This window comes from Benincasa hispida, chromosome 1 (genome assembly GCF_009727055.1).
Source record: "Benincasa hispida cultivar B227 chromosome 1, ASM972705v1, whole genome shotgun sequence".
NCBI lineage: Eukaryota > Viridiplantae > Streptophyta > Magnoliopsida > Cucurbitales > Cucurbitaceae > Benincasa > Benincasa hispida.
In genome coordinates this window covers 11,948,106-11,973,961 of record NC_052349.1, presented here as the reverse complement: position 1 = coordinate 11,973,961, position 25,856 = coordinate 11,948,106, and the positions used below count along the sequence as shown (strand labels likewise).

General features: G+C 36.2%; 5 protein-coding genes across 9 annotated transcripts; 2 read left to right on the top strand and 3 right to left on the bottom strand.

The window, feature by feature from the left end:
• Window positions 1-163: 163 nt before the first annotated feature.
• Window positions 164-8,614, bottom strand: LOC120092942 (nuclear transport factor 2-like). 4 transcript variants are annotated; one of them, XM_039051218.1, is made up of 10 exons: window positions 3,668-3,819; window positions 3,452-3,559; window positions 3,237-3,371; window positions 2,559-2,865; window positions 2,006-2,265; window positions 1,489-1,681; window positions 1,282-1,403; window positions 1,121-1,186; window positions 941-1,022; window positions 164-621 (listed from the first exon to the last, which is right to left on the bottom strand). In XM_039051218.1, the coding sequence occupies exons 2-10, from the start codon at window positions 3,488-3,490 to the stop codon at window positions 404-406; spliced, it is 1,422 nt and encodes a 473-aa protein (XP_038907146.1). In that variant the 5' UTR covers window positions 3,491-3,559; window positions 3,668-3,819; the 3' UTR covers window positions 164-403. The 4 variants fall into 4 exon arrangements, with proteins under 4 accessions (XP_038907146.1, XP_038907154.1, XP_038907132.1 ...); XM_039051226.1 differs by having other exon boundaries at window positions 3,452-3,509; window positions 3,668-3,737; XM_039051204.1 differs by lacking the exons at window positions 3,452-3,559; window positions 3,668-3,819 and adding an exon at window positions 8,124-8,614.
• A 923-nt stretch (window positions 8,615-9,537) lies between these two features.
• On the top strand, window positions 9,538-11,883 carry LOC120083407 (pentatricopeptide repeat-containing protein At4g02750-like). The gene has a single exon (XM_039039163.1). It carries the CDS (start codon window positions 9,747-9,749, stop codon window positions 11,772-11,774), a length of 2,028 nt encoding a protein of 675 aa, XP_038895091.1. The 5' UTR covers window positions 9,538-9,746; the 3' UTR covers window positions 11,775-11,883.
• LOC120083415 lies at window positions 11,853-15,398 on the bottom strand. Of its 2 annotated transcripts, none has more exons than XM_039039175.1 (5): window positions 15,021-15,398; window positions 14,775-14,909; window positions 13,062-13,154; window positions 12,855-12,947; window positions 11,853-12,343 (listed from the first exon to the last, which is right to left on the bottom strand). In XM_039039175.1, exons 1-5 carry the CDS (start codon window positions 15,106-15,108, stop codon window positions 12,102-12,104), a joined length of 651 nt encoding a protein of 216 aa, XP_038895103.1. In that variant the 5' UTR covers window positions 15,109-15,398; the 3' UTR covers window positions 11,853-12,101. The 2 variants fall into 2 exon arrangements, with proteins under 2 accessions (XP_038895103.1, XP_038895110.1); XM_039039182.1 differs by having other exon boundaries at window positions 12,855-12,944; window positions 15,021-15,367.
• A 2,564-nt stretch (window positions 15,399-17,962) lies between these two features.
• Window positions 17,963-20,992, top strand: LOC120077516. The gene is made up of 4 exons (XM_039031461.1): window positions 17,963-18,352; window positions 18,562-18,790; window positions 18,972-19,124; window positions 20,093-20,992. The coding sequence occupies exons 1-4, from the start codon at window positions 18,143-18,145 to the stop codon at window positions 20,788-20,790; spliced, it is 1,290 nt and encodes a 429-aa protein (XP_038887389.1). The 5' UTR covers window positions 17,963-18,142; the 3' UTR covers window positions 20,791-20,992.
• A 955-nt stretch (window positions 20,993-21,947) lies between these two features.
• LOC120071720 (pentatricopeptide repeat-containing protein At4g33170-like) lies at window positions 21,948-23,858 on the bottom strand. Its single transcript, XM_039024105.1, has one exon. The coding sequence runs from the start codon at window positions 23,838-23,840 to the stop codon at window positions 22,089-22,091; it is 1,752 nt and encodes a 583-aa protein (XP_038880033.1). The 5' UTR covers window positions 23,841-23,858; the 3' UTR covers window positions 21,948-22,088.
• Window positions 23,859-25,856: the final 1,998 nt, after the last annotated feature.

Sequence of the window (25,856 nt, the reverse complement as noted above, 5' to 3'; positions counted from 1 at the left end):
AGAAGCTAGTGCATCTTAATCTCAATACCATGACAATCTAAAAGAACTGCAGAAACCCACTATGTACATATATTTATAGAAACATGATGAAATTAATTTTGCATTGCATAAGAGTAATTGATGAATGAATACCAGAAAATCTGCAACAGGCTTTGTTGGTGAGTGAGACAAAATTGGATTATATCTAAAATAATGAATATTATAATTAAGCGTACCACAGGCAAAAACAAAGAGTTTCATGAAATGTTCTTGAATCAAGAAACTCAATGGAATAAATAATGCAATTCATATTCCCATAGACAAACAGCTTTAAACTGACTCAAATTATTCTTCAAAGTAAGGTGAGTGTGCCTCTGCTGAGCTGATAAATGCTAGAACCAAAACTTTTGCTTTGCTAAACGAGCTATGATGACTCTGATGGAGTTTCTCCATTTCCTGTTACTTGGTGGCTTATGTTCCCTTTCTCCTGTCGAGTAGTAGGTCGATAGAAGCCATTCCCCCTCGGTCTGATGTACTCACGGTCACTTCCATCTCGAACTCCCATATTGTAACTGTAACTGCGAGAACCATAATGCCCCTTCGAAGACTCGGTGTGATAGCTCCCTCTTCCTCTACCCCTTCCTGATCACAATTCAATATTTGGGGAACCAGTTGCAAAACACAATAAGATATTCAAAACATCTTGTTGTTTCACTTTAAATCAAGAATCTGTGCTACCACCGTGTATACAGAAAAATTTGTCCGTAAGCAGACAGACAAAAGGCCAGCTTTTAACTAATCAAATTAGTTTTGGTAGATTTCATGCATTGCAATTTTACAGCAACGCATCAGCAAAGCCGTTCACATGGTTTATCATATCATAGTAGCAGAGTGGGTGCATGTACTTTGACTTAGAAGATATTCAAAATTCTGAAGAAGCACAATGAGAAAGAATGCTTACTTCCCCCCCGGTGTGGGATGTTGCTATTTGCTCTCCGCTCCTCGATGTATACTTGACGACCAGCAACCTGGGCAGTACCCGCCTGGAAAGGGAAAAATGAACTATTAATCAGAATCTCTATAAAGTGAAGGCGTGATCTGCCAAGAGAACACTGAGTTAGGATTTCAGGTGAAGCAAAACCTTGACTGCATTTTGGACACCAGTGATGTCTTCGAATTCGACAAACGCATAGCAAAAACCAACATCCTGGAAGTCATGAGATAGTTAAGCAATCAAATAATTTAAGCCGGGCATCAAGAAATATGTTGGAAAGATTAAAAAAAAAAAAAAAGACTGCAGACCTTGCGACTCCTAATAACCACCCCGTCAGAACTAAGTTTGCCAAAATGCTTGAATTCCTCCTCAACCTCTGAAGCAGACACGGTGGATGGCAAGTTTCTTACATAAACAGACTTTATTTCACCTTCATATATCAAACATTGAAAAAGGTTATGCTTCGCATATAAATAGCTAAACAGATGAATAATGATCAATACGACATGACTAACCTTCATCATCCATAGATGGGGACTCCCCTCCCGTCTGTTCCCTTTCAGAGTTATTTTGGGGAGCTGAAGTTGCTTGCTGACTGGTGGGAGGTGGAGTGTAGTTTTGCTCGGAAGCAGGTGGTGTGCCCTTACTAACAGGATATTGAGGAGCAGCAACAGGAGCAGGAACATCTTGTCCTTTAGCAACTCTTAGCTAGAGAAATTAAAACAAATGAAGTCACTTCCATTCTATGCATATTGTAAATTGTTGTTTTTAAATATAGGAAAATGAACCAAAATATTTACAAATATAGTAAAATTTTACTGTTTATCTGCGATAGACCACGGTAGACTAGTATCTATGTCTACCTATCTCTTGATAGACACAAATAGTAGTCTATTGTAGTCTATCGCAGATAGACTGTGATATTTTACTATTATTTGTAAATATTTTCAACAATTTTGTTATTTAAAATAATTTCAGCTGTAAACACTGTTATAAATCTATGGTGAATTGATTATTAATGTCAAATCATACAATTGAAGCATATGTATGCTTTTGGGGCTCCTCAGACTGTTCTTCAACAGAAACAGGAAAATGATCTTGTGAAACAGTTGATGCATTCTGATGCATAGAAATTGGTTCTGCTGTATTTTCCTCAATAATGCTCTTAGGCTCTGGAACTTGCTGCACTTGCTGCTCTACAAACTTGTGGTTATCGATGTGACCATTTTCTTTGACAACAGGGGCTGCAAACTCTCGCGCCTGGACTGCTCCATTGAGTGAGTAATTGGGCACTACAAGAGTTATAACTTCATTCAGCAAAGTATTGCAGGGAAGAGTGATCAACATGAAACTTCCAAAATAAGAAACACATAAAACATTAGATTTACAAATGAAAATCACGATCAAATCAACTCCATGGGTGACACCAAGCCAGAACAAAATATCAAAAAAAAATCCAAAAGACCAAACTTTATCAAAGAAAATTTAATAGGACACCTTGACGATATAAACAACAGTATAGTTTCAATCCAACACATCCAGAAAAGCAAATAACTACGTTCCCCACGTGGTTAATAAATCAAACCTGTCTCTGGAACCGTGGTAGGAGCATTTAAGGTGGAATCCAAATTGCTCTGACTTAATAAGACCGCTGGATAATGGTGCACTGGCTCCTCATCAACAAAGTGAAAGATATCATTCAGAACAAAATAGCCTTTCTCTTGGGGTGCAAGAAAAAAAGTTTGCACAAATTTTCTCATTCGATTGAGATTCTTCATTTGAACAGAGCCAGAAACCATCACAAGAACACCACCATTCCACGATTCTAGTGAATGTGCAGTCTTGATCTCAATCCCGGTATAACTAAGTGACATAACAAGTGCATGAATTTGCTGCAGATCAAACGGCAAAGATAAACCATATTAATCATAGAAAGATAGCAGAACAAGAATAAAAGTGCCATGAAATCTACCAAATAAAGCATTGCCAAACACAATTCAACAAAATATCAATGAAAAACTAACAGTCACGCAAACAATATAAACTGGTGCAGAAGGACATATTCAATCGTTCTAACTTAGGTATATAAAACACTTACATCCTTTATTGAGGTAAAAAAAACATCAAAATGGAAAATCAAAACAAGCATACAGAAACACATGATGCACCCACAAAAAAATAACCCTCACATTGTGCACTCACGTACAGCCCACACCAAAAAGTACCCAAAAAGGAAAAAGGAGAACAATAAAAAGAAAAATACCAGCATTGCAGTGGCGGTCTCTCTGAAATTGCCATCAATACGAATCATAGTACTGGCATCAGAATAGAACTGATAAACATAGTCAGGTTGCTGCTGAAGAACCTGATAGTACTGCCCAACGAAGTATGTTCCCACCTAAACCAACAAAATCCCACATCAAACTTCTGCAAGGAAACAAAACCCAAATGGCCAAACAAGAAGAAAATAAAGGAAACCTGAGCAGCAGTGACCGGAATGTGAAAGGGCGTGCCCATTATCGGAAACCCTTAAACCCTAAAGATCGATAAGGAAGAAGAACAAGTCCCAGAATCAAAATCTTAGATCTACAATGGTCCACCGAAAAAGAAAAACAAAACCCATTTCAGATTCATTCTCATCTATGAACCCAACAAAGAGATAAATTCAAAAACATGTGAAGTAGTAGCATATACCAAGATTTAGAGAGAGAAAGGGAGAGGCGTAAGATAGTGAAGGGAGGATGTAGAGAGAGAAAGAGCAAAAGGGTTTAAGAGAGAAAACGGGAGAGAGAGCTAGGGATAAATTTACATGCTTAGTCTTCTTCTCCGCCACTGATTTTTTTTTTCTTTTTTAATTTTAATTTTAGGGATTTTGGTTTCAAGCTATTTGCTTTTCTGTGCCAGCCGTCGTATGAAATTGCATCATCACAAATTTGGGTTAATAATATTTTCTCTCCATTCTCCGTGCATTTATTTTACAATCAATTAGGTAATTAAATCGGGAAAATGGATTAAAAACGCCCCAAAATGATTTTTGCTCACATTTTTAGAATTTAAAAATGAAAATTTTTAACCTTTTACTTACATCATCATTAAATAATTTTACAAAACTATATTTATTTCTTCTTCATTTTATTCTTCTTCTTTTGACGTGGCCAATTTCAATAAGACCATGCATCAACTTCAGTGAATCTACAATTTATCCCTAACCATCTTCTTCGTTTTTTCTCCCTTTATTTCTGTTTGTGTTGCAAAATGAAAGTAAAAAATTGAGATAGTGAGCAAAAAGGGAATAAGAGAACGAAAGTACAAAAGTGAAAATAAGAAAGCGAGAAAGTCCATTCTACGTGCACAAAATTTCTTTTTGATAATTTGGTTTGAATTTGACAAATAAAAAAACTCCTTTTCATAAAATGGGTCGAATCTTTTTTTTTTTCCTTCCAAAATTTAGGAAATCAACCAGTAAACCCAATTAAATCAGACTTCAAAAGAGAGAGAGAGAGAGAGAAATCAAATGGAAAAGGAAATGGCGGAAAATTAAAAGCGAAAAACAAACTGCTTTTTTATTTATTAGTATTTATTGCCCCAGAATGTCTATTTCTTTGTTCTTTTCTTTCTCTTTCCAAAGTCAACATATGGCGTCATTTTATACAAGGTCTAACACCAAAAAAGGTTGTTTGTTGGGTAAGAATCCAAAATTTTCATGCAATATATATTCAGATATGTAGGCATCTTAAAATGTTTATATTGGAAGTGTTTATTTAATTTTGGAAGTCCTGTTGCAGCACGAATTTTAAGATGTCGGAACATTTTTAAATGACATTTTTGCCCTTTGCACACGTTTTATATATTTTTTTCATCAATTTACATTTTTTAATTTGTAATTTAAAATAAAATAATGTATTAATTATAGTTAGATGTAAAACAAACCTTAGTTGAAGAGAATAATATCTTGATTTATTTTCAATCATAATTTAAAGTGTAATATTTCTTATTATACATTTTTAATAGTTACTCAAATCGCAGAGTGAACTTAGTTGATAATTGAAGGTTGGATTTTTTACTAGTTAAAATAAGAGAGATTTTCAAAAATAAAAAAAATTAGAAAACTTATTTACTTTTAATCTTCTTTGATAGATGTTGATAAAAATTTATCAATATCCATCTGTAATAAAAACAAATAGAAGTTTACCAGTAATAGACGTTAATAGAAATCTATCACTAATAAATACTAATTGAAGTCTATAATATCTATCAATGTATTTTTTACCATTTCGTAAACAATTTGACAATTTTTTTTTCATGGGTGAAAATTTCACGTAAAATAATTGTTTAAAGAAAGAAAACTTTAATTGTAGCAACCGCCGTTTCACTCGTTTTAGGCGGCGACCCTAAACCTCAAAGCACATAAATGCACAATAATTTCGCCCACAAAGAGAAGGGCATATTGCTCTCCTTGTCTACTGACAATATGGCACTGCGCTTTTATGCCTATACGGCGCCTTTTGAGTTTTGGGAGACATGCAGCAGCACAATCCAGTGCCTATGTTGGTATTTCTTAAGCTCATCAGTTGCCCAATAGTGCCCTGCAGCCAAACTTTTTCTTGTATCCACTATGAGCTGAGAAATCCCTTGAAGATTAGGTTTGTTTGGTGGGGTGCACACCAAGTGTTTGCTGAAAGTCCCAAAAGATAGTTTTTGAATTTTGAGTATGTGGGCTGGTTTTTCTTCTTGACATGTGGGTTCTTTGTGATCAGTTTCAAATATAGGGTAGTAGTTCTTGACTTCTTGTTGTTCAATCAGATTGTTAGTTGTAGAAACACTAGAGCGATCCCGTTCATACCTGAGCAAATAGTGCAGAGCCTTGTGTGAATAGTGTTTTTGAGGAGAAATCTTCAAAGAGCTAGTGGTGACAGACTTCCATTCTCTTTAAGTAGTGTGGAGTTCATCTGGTTCAGACATCACTCCTTGGTCCCTGCTATAGCTGGTTGAAAGATTCAGTGTATAATCGTCAACCTGAATCAAGATTAATACAACAATCTCTACCACAGATGCCAGAGATATGACTAAATGAAAAAAAAAAATGAGAGAGAAATTTCAGTCACTTGTAGCGTGTGAGCAGCAACAGCAAGGTAGGAATTCATTCCTATTACATTTTCAATCATGATGCAACCATTTTCAGCGTTGTGATCATCTCAGGATCGATATGATATCTCTACCACAATTGCCAGAGACCAAAAAGTTATTTCCCCTGAATTTAGCTTGTAAGGTACAAAAGTGGGAAATGGGGTATATACAACAAGAAAGAAGAGAGAAGATTCAGTCACTCATGGTTTCTTCAGTAACAGCTAGGTAGAAATTCTTTCCCGTTTCTTGTTCAGTCATTGTATGCTTGACATACAAGCAAATTATTTCTACATTTACCCCTGTGCCTGTTTTCCTTCAGCCAAGCTTACACGTATTACCCTGCCTTCAAGTTCCTATGAAGTTCAAAAAACCAGATAATTGAACTACCTGATATTATATGATATAATTACAACGTGGACAAAAAGATACAGGAGAACCAAGACAGACTCTTACCACTTCATTAAGAGCTTCAAGAGCTGTTTCCATCTCTGATTTTGTTGAATAAGAAACAAAGCCATAACCACGTGACTTTCCAGTCTCCCCATTGTAAATAACCCTTGCTCCTACCACATTTCCATATCCTTGAAATGCTTGTGTCAAAGTTTCAGATGTTACTGACCAGGATAAGTTTCCGACAAAAAGTTTATACTCAGTTTCTGGATATAAAGGTTCCTTGGGCTTAGGTTTGTCTGAGAAATTAACCCTCAAAATTCTGCCCATATAAGCCTGGTTATGCAAGTGATACTCATATTTAGCATCAGAGTCCAATAGTTCCAATTATTTCTGAACTTAAAGCAATCTAAGTATAGATCAACATAAAGGAGAGAATGAAGTGTGAAAGAGAGAGATTCTCACAGTTCCATCCAGATTTTCAATGACTTTATTGCAATCTTTAATACTGCTCATGGTTACAAATGCAAATCCTCTACTTTTTCCAGTATTCCTGTCATACAGAACCTTATACCACTCGAATTGATTAGAGACTTTTAAGAAATATGAGATTTGATGTGAAAATATGCTCTTGGCGAAATAGTTCAAAGTAAAGATTGAATGCAGCTAGTAAAGAAGTCTGTTTTCGGGATTTGACAAATGAAATTGCTACATTGGATCTTTTCATAAAGCACCTGGAGTTTCTATGAGTGTCTAATCCAGCAGATCCAATTTACACACACCACAACTAATCTCATAGAGCATCTACCTTGTTTTACTATATTCAGTTGCTTAAAAAACTCGTAGAATAATAAATCTAAGTTGGATGATCACCATGGTTCGAATTCCGAACAACTAATCAAGGTTAATGCTTTGAGCTTGTATTATAGTGGTAATGAAGGTAAAGCAAGGTTAGCAGCTATTTATGCAAACAACCCCTCAAAGTTGCACAAACAGAGGGCACATTCCTCAAATGGATAATATATTGGATGCCGCCTTGCGACTGTAGCACCCTAGTAATATAATCATACTCTTCTATAATGGTTTCATTCCATGAAACCCACTAGTTGAATGTCTCATGGTGTTGCAGCAATTTGGTAGAAAAATTAATAGCTCATTGGATCAACATGCAGTTGCCACCAACTACCAAACCTATATGCCCCTAAACATGCATGTGGGTTTTCTGTGGATGTTTGAGCTAATAATATGCATCTCAATTCCATACAACTTCACGATCTCCTAAACCAACAACGTCTCAAAAACTCAGAATCATGGATAGGTGACACTAAGATTTGAGGTCATTACTTAAAAAACATCTAGATCTATAGTCATATAGTTGGTCTCTTAGTTGCCCATAGCGAGCTTGTCTAATATGGGAATCAAGCACCAAATGTACAAAAGGAATTGGAACTGTTGCTCTCATACCCCCACCCTTCATAGTGATTTGCCAGATATCTCATGCGAGCTTGATTCCAAAGCAAAGTTTTCATATAATGTCGTTGCTTAGAGGTGAAATCATGTACTAGAAGTCAATGAAGAAACCAATCAATGACATTTGCAGGAAACTAAACAGCGACATTTGCAGGCAATGTACCTCAATAAGCTCGGCGACTCCATAATCCTGAACGATAGCGGCGAGCTGGGAACTGTCAACACTATAAGGCAGGTTCCCAAAATACAGCTTAGTACTCCCAGACTCCACTGGAGAACCACCATCCACCGCCTCCCCTCCTCCCTTCTCCGCCGTATCCTCCTCCACACCCTCTTCAACCCCCGCCGTCACAGCCGTCTCTCCTTGCACAACGGCGGCCGAGATGATCAAAACCGGCCGCCCCCTCTCCGAGAAAGCTCTTAGCGGAGCCGATTCAATGGCTTGAGAGCGGGACAATATGGGCAAAACTTGGGTGGATGGGGTTGCGAGAAGAGAATCAGAGAGCCAGTGCTTGGACCGTGAACCCCTTAAGGGAGTGGCGAAGAAGGAGGCTCCGGTGGCGGCGGCCATGGTGGTGGAATCTGATAGGGAGGAGATGGGTAGCTGCGATGGAGAGTTGAAAAGTAATGGTGCCTTTTTCACAGCCTCAAGTTAGTAGTTCATGCAGACGTGGCCGCTTGGTGGCCAATGGAGAGAGATAATGTTAAATCCTCATTTGGATTAGTATGTCCACTTTTGTTGCCACTTTTGTTTATAGCGACTTATCATAAATAGATTGTGATATTTTACTATTATTTGTAAATATTTTGATTCATTTTTCTATATTTGAAAATAGTCATATTCGAAAATGCTCTTTTTCCCCCCTTGAAACTCAGGAATTAAAAATAGCCTTCCATATCAAATATAAGCAAACATCCTCTATTAAAACTAAATAAAAATACAATAACAATAATAATAAATCTTTTTTAGTACCACGGGAGTAGATAAATTCAAATCACAAACTTCTTGATTACTAACATACAATTAAGTTATATGGGAAAAATTCTAGTACTGCAGTAGTATGGAGAATTGTCCATACCATCCCCCTTCATTGTTTGTCATGATAACACCATTTAAGAATAACAACGAGGTCTGCAAAATAAATCAATAAGACACTAATGATGTGTTTGGTTTAACTTTAAATCGTTTGGAAAAAATTGAGGTGATTGATACCTGTTCAAAAGTTTTTAAGACACTTTCAAGTTTATTTTAAGTCATTTTTTATCAAACAAGTTTAAAAAAATTGAGGTTTTTTTAGAAAAACACAATTTTTTATATAAAAAAGCACATTTTTCTTTATTTAATCCAAACCAGTTGTAGTATATTATTTAATGACATGTGAAATTATGAGTAGAAGTAATATTACTCTAATAATACTATAAATTGTTCAAGTGATGCTCTCTCCCACATAAAAAAAAACTATTTTCAAATATAAAAAATGAGTTAACTTGTTTAAAAAAAAAAATTGTATTAGTATATTTACAACAAAATTTTCATTTAAAAGGATTATTTTAAAAAAAAAATTATTTGTTATGAATTTTATTAATTTCCACAATATCGGTAACACGTTTCTGTCGATATATGTATGTTTCAGACTCTGTCTGAAGGCTTCCGCGGGAAGGCCACGGCAATTGTTTGTTCATAGCTTGACACGCTTGGAATTGGCGAAACCTCAGGCGAAAACTATATATATTACCCACTCGGTTCACCTCTCTTCCACTCTTGTTGTTTCTAAACTAATGGAGAATGTTCTTTTTAGCTCGGCCCTCATTTGCTCTTCGACCCATATGGATCTTCTCTCTATATCTCAGGAAATCATGCTCTCTTGCTACTTCGACCTATCGCTTGCAAGCCCGTCATGCTCCACCAACGTTTCAAAATTTAAAGCCCCTCAATTCCAAGATCTCAAACTATATGAGAAATGGGCTAGTGGAAGAAGCCCAGAAACTGTTCGACGAAATGCCTCGACGAAATGTTGTGACTTGGAACGCCATGATTCGTGGGTACTTCTTGAATGGGCGGTGTGGTGATGGGATTAGCTTGTTTCGTCGAATGCCCGAGCGTGATGTTTTCTCTTATAATACGGTGATTGGTGGGTTGATGCAATGTGGGGATGTTGATGGTGCTAAGGATATTTTTTATGTAATGCCGTCTAGAGATGTTGTGAGTTGGAATTCAATGATTGCGGGATGTATTCGGAATGGGTTACTAGAGGAAGCGATTGAGCTGTTTGATTACATGCCTGTGAAAGATGTAATTTCTTGGAACTTGATAATTGGTGGGCTTGTAAATTGCGGCAAACTTGATTCGGCTGAAGAGTACTTTTGCAAAATGAGCAGGAGGGATCTTGTGTCATGGACCATCATGATATCGGGGCTTTCCCGTGCTGGACGGCTTGATGAAGCGAGGGAGCTTTTCGATAACATGCCCATGAAAGATACTCGAGTATGGAATGCGATGATGGCCGGATATATAGAGAATGGGCGGATTGAAATGGCAGAGGAGTTGTTTGGGATAATGCCTGAACGAAACTTTGATTGTTGGAACGATTTAGTTAACGGGTTGGTTGGAAGCCAAAGGGTTGATGATGCTAGGAAGCTTTTTATGGAAATGCCAGAGAAATGCCAGAAAACATGGAACAGTATTGTGCTGGCATACATAAGAAATGGGCTGGTTTTACAAACTCATGCACTTCTTGAAAAAATACCATATGGTAATATAGCTTCGTGGACTAATTTGATTGTGGGATATTTTGGGATTGGTGAAGTTAGAATGGCAGTGGGGATTTTTGAATCGATGCAGTACAAAGATGCAACTGTGTGGAATGCTACAATATTTGGATTGGGAGAAAACGATGAAGGTGAGGAAGGTTTGAAGCTCTTTACTAGAATGATAAGGTTAGGTCCACATCTTGATAAAGCTACATTTACGAGTGTTTTAACAATTTGTTCTGACCTGGAAACTTTGCAGCTTGGTAGACAAACACATGCACTTATTATAAAAGAAGGATTCAATGGCTATGTTGCGGTCTCAAATGCTATGGTTAATATGTATGCAAGATGTGGAAATATGGATTGTGCCTTGGTGGAGTTCTCTTCCATGTCGAACAGGGATGTAATTTCCTGGAATTCTATCATTTGTGGTTTTGCTCACCATGGAAATGGCGAAGAAGCTCTGAAAATGTTTGAAAAAATGAGATTAGCTAACATAGAACCCAATCATATAACCTTTATTGGTGTTCTATCTGCCTGTAGCCATAAAGGTCTGGTGGACCAGGGTAGATATTATTTCGATTTTATGAAAAATGAATGTTCTCTTCAGCCATTGATTGAGCATTATACATGCTTAGTTGACTTGTTTGGGAGATTTGGGCTTATTGATGAGGCATTATGTTTTCTAGTCGAAATGAAAGAAGAGGAAATTGAAGTTCCTCCGAGTGTCTGGGGGGCTTTGCTTGGAGCTTGCAGAATCCATAATAATTATGATGCAGGGATGATTGCAGGTGAAAAGGTCCTGGAAAAAGAGCCTCATAACTCTGGAGTGTATTTGATTTTAGCAGAAATGTATTTGAGAAGTGGGAAAAGAGAAAATGCCGAAAGGATTTTGGCAAGAATGAAGAATAATGGAGTTAAGAAACAACCAGGGTGTAGTTGGATTGAAGTAAACAATAGTGGGTACGTCTTTCTTTCTGGAGATCGTTCAAATCCTCATTTTGATAGAATCTGTTATGTTGTAAAGTTGTTAAATCTGGAGATAAATGGAATTCTAAAATGACAGAAGCTGAGTTGCAAACATAGCGATGAAAAATGCATATCAAGATCGGTTTTGTAGCAATGTAAGTGGAGAGTTTTGTTGGTTGCTAATAGAACTTCATTCGTCTAAAGTTTTCAAGTTCAAAACATCTCAGGCTACATGGATAAAAAGTACTTTATGTTAGTGCGGAAGCTGATTCCAAGCTTTGATATGAACGAGGAATCGGTTGCTGAACAATTAGACAGAGCACCACAATGATACTAAAAGACTGGACTCAAGTGTTATATATTTGGCCTATTGAAAGGTAACACGCCGGAAATCATCAGCCCAAGTACTGGTCTCTTGTTTCTAGTGAGTTGTCTTTGACATGAAGCTGCTGCCTCTGTAGGCCGTACCATTCTTTCCAATGCTTCGACATTTACTATCAGCAGTCTCCTTGGATCTCCTCGAGGAAATGGGATTCTCATTGGCACTGTGGCTAGCGATGATCTTACATTGTGAGTGTCTGGACTGGACTGAATTGTGATTCTTCAAAACTGACGGTTTTTCAGTTGTTTTTCTGTTTTTCTTCCCAATCATTAGATCATTTTCTGAAATAGAATATTGAAAGCTTCCGTTAATAAAATGATATATATTAAATTAAAGATGCTTAAGATTGCACATGATACTCAAACATATATGTGAACTCATAGTGCTTATGAAAGTGAACTTTTGGACTTGGATAATTATTATTTATTACTAATTCAAATTTCTTTCCATGTTTACAGAATAGCAAGGATATTGTACTACACTATCTAATTAATTCAAATGTCTTTCATGTTTCCAAAAATAACATGGATTTCTACTTTCTCTTTTGGATAGAAAACTGACAACCGGATAAAATTAAAAGGAAAAAGAAAAAAAAAGAAAAAGGCAAAATGCAAAAGGCTTCAACCAATGGAGTTTAATTTAAACACTTTAGCAATGTAGTAAAAATAGTTCCAATATGGTACATTACATGTCAAGATGACAATCTGTATCCAAAACATATTCATGAAAAACTTCAAGAAGGTTAATAGAACTAAAATTCACAAATATTTGTTCATAGAACGTAGGAAATACCAGGGCTGGATATGATGGCACGAGGCATTGGGATTGAACTAGCTCTAATATTTGCTTTGTTGTCCTCATCAACCATTTGGCACCTCCTTTCTGCTTTTGCAAATGGAAAAAAGCATTTGAGTTAGCTGTAAAGGTATCTCAGGCACCAACGAGTAGGATAAGATGTCATGATGGCAGAATGACGAAAATTTAGTGGTAGTATCATACCTTGAGATTCAGAAGTGGATGGCTTGATTTCATTAGGAATGTAAGCTTTTGGAATTTTAGCAGAGGGTGATGGAGAAACATGATGTTCCTTTCCTGTGAATACCAAATTTTAGCAATAACGGCATCAGGTCAAAATCCAGAGAGAGTGTCAATTGGAATGGACCTGAGAAAACCGAAGAATAACCCCATAACCCCAATCGACTTTAATCTAAGGACCGTAATTACAAAAAAATAAGTTCAAGGATAGTTCAAAAGAAACTCGAGGTTGCCTGCACGTCCGGTAGAAGGAAGAAGACAGTGCATGGCAATACAAGTTCATGGAGATGGGAAAAGGGAGTGAGCATGTTATAGAACTTTAGGAGTTAGGAGGATAGTAGACTTCTCAAAGCGGGGTGAGAAAGGTATTGGTGAAGTTAGGGGGATTTTATCTCATCTTTGGAAGAGTTACAGATATCTCGAGTGTCTGGCAGTTTTTTACTACCCTCCCACCAATTATCGGTTCCCTGAGCCTTCGTTTTTTTTATCAAATTTGTTGGAAGTTTTGATTTATTAATTTACTTTTTTGGTAAGAAGCCAAGCCTTCATTGAAAAAGATGTAAGAAAAACATGGGCAGACAGAAGAATAGTCCACAAGAAGGAAAGTGAGACAGAGCTCAAAATTAACTAAAAAGGATGTATCCAATCCAACAAAATCAAACCAAGTTTTGGTGGAAAATTTACTCCACACTTCAAATCTGCAGTTTGCTTTCCCTAGATGAGTGCAAGATGCCCTTCTAATCCGTCTTTTGGGTTCTACAAAAGAAAGCTTTACGCTCTGGTTAAATGCTTTTAGGGGATTTCCAATCCTATGGTAGACGTCTATCAGTCATAGGCTTATTGATAGACACTGATAAACTTCTATCATTCTCTATCAACTTCTATCAAAGAAGATTAAAATTTTATTATTTTGTGTAAATAGTTTTCCATATTTTCCTATTTTTGGAAATTCCCTTTTGAAATATTTGATTAGGTGGGAGTTGGAGGTTCTTTCAGGTATGTTCTGCAAAGATCTTTGGGTGATTTAGGATGCTAGTGTTTTTATTGCTTTTCTTTGAAGTTCTAGGTCTAAAGCGTTTGGTAACCATTCTCCCTTTCTTCATGGCCTCTAATTAACTCTGAAATTGAATCTTCTTCTTTTTATAGTTTATCCCTTTCAACTGTCTAGATGTTTCTCATCCCCATAGCATAAACAATACTCTTCTCCATGCCTGAAATTAAGGCACCGAATCGAGAACCAAAGGAGGCCATCAATAATGGCTTTTTTCTTCCACGCAAAGGGATGGCATGTGCACCACAAGCTTAGCATACAATTTTCGCCAAGGGTGGTCAACAATGAAGAAATGTTTTTTCATTCCTATCTTCATTCTTTCTTTGGCAAAACTTGTCTAGGAATTGTTCCAGATGATCCGTCTTCTTTTCCTAATTATGGAAAGACCTCAAACATTCTTCTACTGAGTCCTGAACACCCAAGACAAAGGCTTGGATTAACATTGAAAGTTCAAATTTATGGCTTCTCTAAACAAAGTGTCAGCTTCTGATTATTCATTCTCAACCTCCAAATCACTCAAAAACTAGAAACATGTTTGGTTGATCAGCTACCACTTTTCAACTGGCAGAAACCACAAGCAAAACAGACCCATAAATTCATAACAATTTCCAGAAACTAGCGAGTACCTGGAGAATTGGAGGAGTCTTGAAGTAACAGTGATTCCAAATCTTTCAGAGACAACAAATAACTTCTCTTCTGCTCATATACAGCAGGATGATCATCCAAGTATTTCTCCTCCCTTACTTTCACCCTCGGATAGTCTTGAAGTCCAACAAAAACAGAAGAACCAAAACAAAAAAATCAATACAAAATCAATAACACAATAAAAAAAAATAAAAAAAAACAAACCCAGAATTAGATCAAAACCCCACTTGCGGTTTGATCCTTCATCTTCTCAGGAACAGCTTCAACCGTCGACGAAACAGAGATGCGGCATATGGGTGTTGAGTTTCGAACCATCAAAAGGAATCAGTAGAAGAAGAAACCCAGAAATCAAGTGTCGAAAGCGTATCTTCAAAGAGAGAAAAGAATGAGTAGTGAGGCAAGTTATAAGAGAAATGGCTTTTGGAGTTCTCAAAAAAAGGAATGACGATTCAAATCGGCCGTGTAAGTGATGGTTGGGTCAACGAAAGCCATAGGGCGCATTTGCCTGAAAGCTTCGCAGTGGCGGACCCCATTAACCATGAGCTTTTGATGCTGTTGAGTTCACAAATCAATAGAGAAGTTTAGTGAATATCAAAATGGAATTTTCAATGATGCCATTTCATTTTCATCTTCTCCATTACTTTTTTCTATTTCTGCGTTTGGGTGAAGTTTGATTTTGTTTTTTCTTTCTTTATTGGTGGGGTTCAATTGGTTTTGATCTTCATGAGGAGTTTTCCCACAAATGATACACTTCTTTTCCCTATTTGTTTGGAACTTTGGTGTGTTTTTTAAGCTGCAAAATCATCTTTGATTTTGGTTGTTATTTAATATTGTTTTGCCATTTGAGATGGTGAAAAGTTAATGGGACACGTGTTTTTAATATTGGAAATTTTATTCAACAAATGGAGGCTATTCTTTTTTACCTAAACTAATAAAAGTCAATTAATAGAAAGGAAATAACTATTGCATATAAATATAATGACAAACTTCAAAAGGTTTGTTTGTTGTTATTTAATTATAAATTTTCTTCGTTGGATAATCATCTTATTTTTTTTAAAAAAATTAAATTTATGGACATTATTTTTATCTTTAAATTCTTTTATTTGTTATCGACTTTTCATCAATGATTTAAAAAATCAAGCCAAATTTTGAAAACTAAAAAAAGCAGTTTCAAAAAGTTATTTTTGTTTTTGAAATTTATAATTCAATCATTGATGCAAATCATAGTAAAAAATGTGGATGTTATAAGCTTAATTTTAAAAATAAAAAAACAAAAAATAAAATTGTTACCAAATGGGGCCTACATTTTTAAATTTGTATTTATTTAGTTTATGAATTATAAAAAAATATCTAATGAATCTTCAAACTTTTAATCTCGTGTTTAATAAATTTATGTATACTTTAGAAAGTGTCATTTAATAGGTCTTTAAACTTTCAATTTTGTGTTCGATAAATTATTTTGGTCCCTTTTAGTAACACTTTGATTTTTTAGTTTTAGTTTTTGAAAATTAAGTATATGTATACTAGTTCCATCTCCTACTTTGTATCAATGGTTTAAAAAATCAAGCCAAAATTTGAATTTTTTTTTAAAAAAAAATTAGAAAACTTGTTTTTGTTTTTGGAATTTGGCTTAAAAATTCAACCATTATGTTTAATAAATATGAAAAACATGGTAAGAAATGGAGAAAAAATAAATTTAATTTTCAAAAACCAAAAAACAAAAAACGAAATGGTTATTAAACCGAGTCTTGATTTTTAAATTTATATCCTATAAATCAATTTAATATTTAAAGATGTCAAATATATGGAAGACGTATTGGACATTTTTAAAACAAGTGTTATTCTTTTTGCCCTTTTAACATTATATTGTTGTTGGGATAAAAACAGTCTCAAATTTATTCTCTAGCTAAAGAAAGTTTTATGCCGTGAATAAAAAAAGAGATCTTTTTAAATATAAAAAAATATTTAAAAACATTTACATTTTATAACAAAAAGTTTAGAAGTATAACACACTTTTGAAACTTTTTACTATAAAATATAAATATTTTTAAAAAAATTTATTTATAAAAATTTCTTATAAAAAAAAATCTTAAAATGATTTTTTAAATCAGGATGAGAATAAGAATGAAATCTCACATTTAAGGTCAATTACCATTAGTTAAGCTTAATTTGATAATGACTATGAAAGATTAAAATTAAGTAATCAATGCAATTAATATACTTTTACATCATTATTTTTCTTATGCCATTTATTTCATTTATGTTATCTTGTCAACATACATGGTGCAACATTTCATCAACATTAATCCTACAAATTTGTAAGATAAAAAACTTTTGTCTATTGTGTAATCTCTATCCACTATTTCTTTTTTTAGTAACAGTAATGATTCATTAAAATAACAAAATAATTAAATTATTATTCTTAATTAATCTAGAATAATCGATTTTATCAATCACTAATTAATATTTTCTCGCATTTTCAAATTCACACCCAAATAAAAGTTTTGAATATTGAGTTCAAATATCAAAATTATAATTTGAAACCAAACGTGTTTTCAAATATTGTCGAAAAGAAGAATTCATTTTTGTTGATCACAAACCAAATGGGACTTAAAATTTTGGTAGTTCATTTCTCTAATCCAATTGGAGAGTGTATTTGTTACTTTTTAGTGAAATAATTGCAAAGCAAAAGTTTAAACCATCCACGTTGAAATGATAATTAGTCTTGTATTTATTAAATGACAATTTGAGTGCATATGTATTCATTAACATACAAGTATATTTATTATGCTAACTACCTAGTGATGTCAATAACATGTAAGAATAATATTTACATTGTGCATACATAAAAACTTTTGTACGATGAACCACTTTAAAAATCACTCGTGTCACATAATATTCACCTCTTTAGGACCTCTAATATAGTGTTTATGTGCGTTGCAATTTTTTTTTTAAATGTCTAATAAGAACGTAAATTTTCACTATAATCTATAATAGATTTATAAATCTCAAAGATGTCAATAAATCAATTACCTATTTGAGGACAAAATTTGAAATTTCAAAACCATGAGTTGTAATTTTCATTTTTCATAGTAATGATTTATGACGAATCGATTAATTGGGAAAAATATAATGTTTATTTACGCATTTAGCCTCACGTTCTCGTCCGGGTTAGGAATAGCAGCCTATTCGAGATTAAGATACGCTGCTTCCATCACCAGACGCTTAAACCCTCCATGGAAGAAGAATTTGGAGAGGCCGACGAAGCTCGCCGAGGTTTATAACCCCCAAGCTTCGCCTATGGATTCTTCGATCATTCCTCAATCTGGGCCTTGGATTTGCTTGAGTGATGTGGCGCCGAGCCGGATTGGTGCGAGGGCTAGGCCTTCGGCGGTTTTCAGAGGGCACTCGCCGTCGTATCGAGGACGAGGGAGACTGGTTCTACGCCTCAGAATGGTGGGGGAATGATTACGACGGGGACGCCCATACTGTTTTCCGTTCAACATCTGAAAAAGGAAACGGCGTCGTCTCTGTTCTCGCATACCCTTCTTCCAGGCCCGTTAGTTTCCCTCTCTCTCTCTCTCTCTCTCTCTCGCTCTACCTAATGACGTTATTTGCTTGATCTTCGATAATCTTGTTCTTCCAATATTTTATTTTTACAGTGTTGAGTGTGATTGTTCTGGTTTTTGCGGCGTCTTCTTTCAAAATCTTTGAATACTTTAACCTTGGGCTTGATCGTTATTAGTAAGCTCTTTTTATCATTTGCAGAATGGGCTTCATTGGTCAGGAACTGTCCGGTGGCTTCAGCAAAGATATGCAGAGGTATGCTCTGGTTGCAAGAACGAGGGACGGTTCGGGATTCTTGGATATCAATGGCGGGTCCTTCGTTTCAATGACAATACTCGCCAAAGCACTGCTAAAGTTCTGGCTGCTTACAGGGAATCAGAACCCGAGTCAATTTTTCTCATGCAGCAGGCGCATTGCTTGGCTGTTCCTTGTAATTTCTCTATTCATTTTTCACCCATTTCATAGACTTTATGAAATAATACTCTTAGCCTTTGCTTCGTTTTGCTTCCCCAAATCCCGTCCTTAGATATTACCTGCTTGCAAATTGGATTTCTCTTATGAGGAATTTGAGCAATAGCATGACTAATGTAAGCATCTGTTCAAATTTTCAGATTTGAAGAGTATGGTATCAGTTGGGTTGACCACTGTAGCATCTTGTGGTTATGATCTTTTGAATGCAATACAAGGAAAACAAAATTTAAATATTTTATGCATTGGTCATGGTGGTGGAAGCTTACCTCTATTTTTAGCAAGTAAGATTCAAGGTGAGAGTTCTCTTTCTTCTGCATCTACGAGTTCACATTAAGATAAGAATTTAGCCGAATGAAATGTAGAACTGTAAGAAGTAATATTTCCACATTGTCATTTGGGAGTAGCAAGATGATAGAGGATGTCAAAGGAATGGTAGCGAGGTCTGATTATCAAGTAAATTATCTCTCATCTATTAGAAAATCAAGCTCTTTATTCAGTACATTATGCTGCCTATCACAGAAAATAGAGTAACTTCAATGTGTATTTGGGCTGAGTTTCATCCTTATCTAGATACCTTCGTGAAGTTGTTATAATCAATGTCGATAATGATGTCATTTCACTGCATATGTTTTCTATCACGACTGTTATTCTTTTCCATTATTATAACATGTTGCTCATAATTTGGCAACTCATGCTTTTATTATGTGTATTTGGATTGTGGGCCTTAGTTTTCTTTCAAGAAGATGTAATAGGGTTACTCATAATTTGGCCACTCATGCTTTTAATTTTTGTTCTTCTGTTGTATGGACCTGTGATTTTCCTGATCGGCTTTCCCAAATGGTTGGGGCTGAGATGGAAACGGCTGGGAGTTTGAGATAAATTATTTTTACGAGGCATTTCTTTCAAAAACAACAACAACAACAACATGTTGCTCCAATTATTTACTACTTGTAGTTTTTCTATTAATGGAATTGGTATCTTTAGAATTAAAGGACTAGTTACAAAGCTAGCTCAAATTCTTGGGCTGAGTTTCATCCTAGTCTATCTTTGTAAAGTTGTTATGATCAATGTTGATGAGACGACGGCGAGGTCATTTCACTCTCTGCATATGCTTCCTTTTGTTATGACTGTCATTCTTTTCCATTATTATAAGACGTTGCTCTTAGCATTAACTGCTTTTAGATTTTCAGTTCATGGACTTGGTAACGTTAAAATTAAAGGACTAACTACAAATCTAGCTCAAATTCTTGTGCCTTCTCAGGTGCCATTGTTGACATAGTTGAAATCGACCCTCTTGTTATCTCAGCTTCAATTCAAGCCATGGGCTTTCCAGCTTTCTCAGTTATGAAAGCATCGAGAGATCGTGCGAGTATCAAACCTAAATTCATTGACGACATGATGTGGAAAGGCACCCATGAAAGACTTTTCCTCTACGAATTAGATGCAGAGGATTTCATCAGCAACACGACCAATCTATATGACATGATCTTCATCGATGCTTATGATGGAGACGACATATTCCCTCGCAAACTATGGGATCCAAATTCCACATTTCTTGAAGCTCTCAGCAGGCGGGTTCATCCTAAACATGGGACTGTGGTGGTGAATCTTCACTCGGATTCCGATATCATGAATCTAGATGGCTCTGTCCCATCCGTTCTTGAACATATATTGCCAATGGGAAAGTATGTATCTCAAATAGGCCGAGCGTACAAGGATGCTTTGGTTGGAGATGGAAGCTATGAGAAGAATTTTGGTTTGGGATTCACAGTGGCGGTTCCATGGGTTTGCAATACATCTCTAGTTGTGTGCAAAGGTTTCCAGATGAACTGTGAGTATCTTAGTCGAGATTTAATAATGAACACACTGATATCCAAATCCCTTGAAGTAGAACGTCTTCTAAAGCTTCCATTTTCATGCTTGGAGTATATTAAGAGAGGTTTTGTACTTATTGATTAATTTTAATTGTTCAACATTCAGCTTTGGTAGAAATTGATTGGTGTTACAAAGTTATATATTTATTATGGTTTTAGTCCTGTGGCCTGGTTCAGCCACTGACATCCGAAATTGTCTTTAAGCTAGTTGTCCACCGGGTAAAACTAGTCAAAAAGTTGGAAAATTGAAATATTTGTAAGGCAAATATCAATTTATATCTTCAAAACTTTTGTAAGTGTATCAATTAAAATTCTTACTAGTAATTGTATTAATTTAAATTTTGAATTTTTATTTATTAGTGTATCAATTTAAGAGTTCAAATTAGGCGATTAGAATAAATGTACTAACGATTCTCAGAAGAAAAGTTTACTAAAAGTCCAAATTAATTTAGCTATGAATGTTTACTGTTTTTAATTTGTAAAAACAAGTAAAAAAGAAAAAAAAAACTTGAATGCTTCTAGATTTAGGTATATATTTTGACACTAATTCTTTTATTTGTGACATGGAAGTCGATAAGTTTTTCTTGCATTACTACTTAAATATATCATGCTCATATTTGTTATTGAGATACCTAATTTACCGAACTCACGTACAAATGAATTAAAGCTGAGATACCTAATTTCCCAAACTCACCTACAAATGAATTGCCCAAATTTTCATTTCATTAACATTTATCTGGGAGGAAAAGAAAAAACAAAACCAAATGGTATTGAGTTGCTTTTCTTGAAAAAAAAAAAGAAGAAACAATGATCTAAAAGTCGAAGAACGAAAAGATCACTCAATTTTGAAAAATGAGGAACGCACATTCTTCGTGAAAGCAATATTGAAGTACTGTTGGCGCTCGATCGGAAAGCAAAGTTCTCCTTTGCGTCTCTCATGGCGGTCCATGGCAAGAACCGATTGCCTCTCACTAGCAACGACGATGGCGACGCCGGTGTTCTTTCTAGGTTATCACGTTCCATATCTGAATTCTCGATCTATCGCCATCCAAATGCGTCGCTTCAAATATCGCCTTCGTCACCAATAAACTGTTGCGGAGCACCGGTAAGGCCGCCTGGATCGCTGGCACCACATTTCTCATCCTCGTTGTCCTGCTTATCATCCAGATGGATCCCAAACGGCAGCTCAATGAGCTCGAGTTGCAGCAAGCCACCTTGCTCGGTTCCCCCGCCATGTCAGTTAAAAAATGAATTGCCAAGTTCCTTCACCGAGCCGGTTTTTGGCGCTCAGCTCTCGAGGTTCCGTTCTCTTATAATGAATATGATGAAATTAAATTACATCCTCTTTCCAATTCATATTTGGGGATTTATTTGGCTACATCTTTACCAGATGTCTTTACAGGTGCAACTACCATTTGAAAATCTATGGTATCTGTTTATATCTCTAACTATAATCTCCCTCTTCAGCACCCTACTTGCGTATTTGAAAACTTGATGACAATCTCTGCATATTCTTAGATTCTTTACAATCCGCAGAGCTTTTCCAGGTGGTGCAACTCCGGTCAGCATCCCATAAGCCAGCGCCAATTTCTCACTGTGATACCAAAGCGCTTCCTTCTTTTCCTTTTCCCCTACTTCTTGAAGCATCTCATCCCAAATTGGAACATACCCAAGCTTCTCTACCTCCCACATCAGCTCTCTTAGCTTTCCATATATCTCCTCATTCCTTTCATGGTTTCTGTCCCCTGCTAGAAACACATGAACTTCCCCTCTCACTTCAATCCAACTTCTCCCACTTTTCTTCTTCACTTTTCTTTCTTTCATCAGCTTCCTCACTTCTGCCACTTCCTCCCATCTCTCTGTAGCAGATAGAGCATTGGCAACAATCACATAAGCCGAGTCATCACGCTGGTTAATCTCCAGTAACCGTTTCGCCATCGTCCATGCCATATCGCCTGCACCATGGCTTGCAGAGCTTGATAACAATGCACGCCAAACCGCAGCATCTGGCACGAAAGGCATTGTCATGGCTACCCTCTCAGCTTCTTTTAATTTCCCAACTCTTCCCATTGCATCTATGAGACAAGTAAAATGCTCTAGTGTAGGTTCCACTCCATACTCCACTCTCATTCTTCTCAGCCACAGTTCAATCTCACTAACTAAACTTGAACTGCATAATGATGTCAGAATGGCTAAGAAGCTGTATTCATCAGGAGACATCCCGAAAGCTTGCATTGAATTGAATAGCAAAAGCGTGGAGTTCTTATCTCCCTGCTGTGCATAACTTGCCAACATTGCATTCCACCCCACAACATTCATACATCCCAAATTTTCATCAAACACCTGTCGTGCATCGATTATCAGCCCCGATTTCCCATACCCATCAATCAGAGAAGTTTGAACAATCACATCCGTATCCAATCCAGTAACCACAGCGTGCGCATGTAAAACCCTGCATTGTTCCAACGTAGCAAGATCAGCCGTAGCACGAAGAGCCCCCGAAACACTCTGCATCGTGGACGCAACATCAGAAGCTTTCATCTCCCTAAACATCGACAATGCGGCAATGGACTGCGCATTTTGCGCTAGACCAACGACAAGGGCAGAATAGCAAACCTCGTCTCTGTCAGAAATTTCATCGAACACCTTACGAGCATCATCGAGCAACCGACATTTGGAGTAGAAATTCACAAGCGCAGAGCCAGAGTAGGGTTCGCTGCAGAGTGAGAGTTTGTGGGCAAGGGAGTGAAGAGAAAGGCCGAAAGAGACACAAGAGAGAGAAACGCAGGTCTTGAAAAGAGAAGCTAATGTGCGTTGATTGGGAAAAACTGGGTATCTGAGCATAGAAACAAAATGGCGAAGAGAAAGGAATGTGTTGGAATGAGCAGAGATGAAAGCAGTCCAAGAAACGACACTGGGAAATGGGATTTGATCGAAGAGACGAACAGAGTAATGGAGCAAATTTGACTTGGAGTAGAGAGTGATGAGACTGTTGTAAACAGAACGATCAGTGGCCGGGGATTTGATTGCTTGGGCATGGCGGATGCGAGGATCCGACTTCGCCACCGCCGTCGTTGTCGCCGCCATGGATAGCGCTGGCGGTGGAGTTGGGTCCGAATCGAAGAAGTCATTCATGGTTGCTATTTATTTACCTTCGGATCGGTATGTGCATGTGGGTTGAACTGGGTTATGTACCAGGAGGGGTAAAATGGAAAATTTTACCGAAAACCCAAAAACTTTTCTACCAATAATTTATTTCTAAAAACTTTTCTACCATGGACATTTTTCCTATGCGAAATATCAAAATTAATCCTAGTTTTTAAAAAGCCTTCAGACCGCCACATTTCTTCTTCATTCTACGATTTCTTCAGCCCTTCATTCAATGTGCATTCAATACACCACCAACATTCCACCAAAACATTTATTCCCAACTAATATTCTCGAGAGAATGGAACGTCTCTTTCATTATTCACTTTCTATCGTCGAACTCCCCACGAAATTCTCTCATTGTTCTCCTCGTAACTTTCTCTCAGAGTTTAAGCCCAACATCTTCGGATTCTCTCGTAGCTTTCATCATTGGATTCAGTCCACATTTCTTCTTCCTTCAACAGTTTTTCAGCCCTTCATTCAATGTACGATTTCTTCTCTCAGATCGCTTTCATAATAAGTGTCTAAATTACTACACGATCATGTATAATTTACTACACGATCATTTATAATTTACTAAATGATCATGTAGTAAATTATAAATGATCGTTTAGTAAATTATAAACGATCGTGTAGTAATTTATACATGATCATTTAGTAAATTATAAACGATCGTTTAGTAATATATGGAATGAGTATTCTTAAGGAATCGTTAACTATGCGATCGTTTATAATTTACTAAATGATCGTGTAGTAAATTATAAACGATCATTTAGTCGTTTATAATATATGCAATGAGTATTTTTAAGGAATCGTTTACTATGCGATCATTTATAAATTACTACATGATCATTCATAAATTATAACACGATCGTTTAGTAAATTATACACGATTGTGTAATGAATTATAAAAGATCGTGTAGTAAATTATACATGTAATAAATTATACTCATTGCATATATTATTAAACGATCGTGTATAATTATACTCATAGCATATATTACTAAACGATCGTGTAGTAAATTATACACGATCGTGTAGTAATTTATACACGATCATGTAGTAATTTATACACGATCATATAGTAGTTATAAACGATCGTTCACTTATCAATGATTTGTTTATCCTATTGTAGATCAATGACGCTACTTCGCATCTTTGTATGATTTGGTGGCGATTGGGATGAGTCTGAAAGAAATTATGTTGGTAGTCATACGAAAGGCCTGAAAGTCAGAAATGATATAATAGTCAGTGAATTAGTGAGTATGATGTACCAACGATTGAATATCGATCTAGATATGTTTGATATACACATCAAATGTGGCTACAATATGTTGGTCCCAGCTCCCCAAATTGACATAGTCGACGATGAAGATCTTAGCTTCTTTTTAGAAGGCAGGGAAGCATCCCGGATGCCATTATTTGTATCAGTTACACTTGCTAACAGTCATGGAGTACACCAACATCGCAATCCAACTGATCAACCCAATCAATTCATACTATGTCTTCAATTGATGATCATATTGAGCCATGTCACTGAAGGAACTCTTAAACAAGAGTATCCATAAGCCGGTTCGGATATTTTCGATTTCATTGTGACCGAATTACCACATACACATTCTAACAAACAAATATGCATTGTAACACTAATTATAGGCATGCTAAAACAATTAAAATACAAAAGGATTGAGTAAACGTACAAGTTGAAGACAATCTTCACTCAAACTTAGTCCAGCGGAAGTGACTCCTCTACACTCTTTATCGCCCAACAAACAATCGACTAATAGCACCACGTTCGTCTACACGAACGGCAGCGCACGAACAAGTAGCAACCGAGGACGACACCACCACTCGAAGGCCTCGGTATTCTCAGAGTGAGAATCCAAAGAGTGGACTTTCATGGAATTGGTAGAGGGAGAAGGAAAGGACAATCGTGTAGTACGAACAAGCAAGTGGGAGATGGTAGATGATTATCGTATAGTCGGGTGCTTGTCGTTTAGGAAA

Excerpts from the sequence above, each read along its gene's own strand:
- LOC120092942 (XM_039051204.1), bottom strand. The coding sequence starts at position 8,531 with ATGGCCGCCGCCACCGGAGCCTCCTTCTTCGCCACTCCCTTAAGGGGT. Across the intron at positions 1,682-2,005 it reads AGCATACATATGCTTCAATT|CTAAGAGTTGCTAAAGGACA; the intron begins GTATGATTTGAC and ends TAATTTCTCTAG. Across the intron at positions 1,023-1,120 it reads GTGTCCAAAATGCAGTCAAG|GCGGGTACTGCCCAGGTTGC; the intron begins GTTTTGCTTCAC and ends TTCCCTTTCCAG.
- LOC120083407 (XM_039039163.1), top strand. The coding sequence starts at position 9,747 with ATGTTCTTTTTAGCTCGGCCCTCATTTGCTCTTCGACCCATATGGATC.
- LOC120083415 (XM_039039175.1), bottom strand. The coding sequence starts at position 15,108 with ATGGTTCGAAACTCAACACCCATATGCCGCATCTCTGTTTCGTCGACG. Across the intron at positions 14,910-15,020 it reads GATGAAGGATCAAACCGCAA|ACTATCCGAGGGTGAAAGTA; the intron begins GTGGGGTTTTGA and ends TTGGACTTCAAG. Across the intron at positions 12,344-12,854 it reads TGCCATCATATCCAGCCCTG|AAAATGATCTAATGATTGGG; the intron begins GTATTTCCTACG and ends ATTCTATTTCAG.
- LOC120077516 (XM_039031461.1), top strand. The coding sequence starts at position 18,143 with ATGTGGCGCCGAGCCGGATTGGTGCGAGGGCTAGGCCTTCGGCGGTTT. Across the intron at positions 18,353-18,561 it reads CATACCCTTCTTCCAGGCCC|AATGGGCTTCATTGGTCAGG; the intron begins GTTAGTTTCCCT and ends TATCATTTGCAG. Across the intron at positions 19,125-20,092 it reads TTTAGCAAGTAAGATTCAAG|GTGCCATTGTTGACATAGTT; the intron begins GTGAGAGTTCTC and ends GTGCCTTCTCAG.
- LOC120071720 (XM_039024105.1), bottom strand. The coding sequence starts at position 23,840 with ATGAATGACTTCTTCGATTCGGACCCAACTCCACCGCCAGCGCTATCC.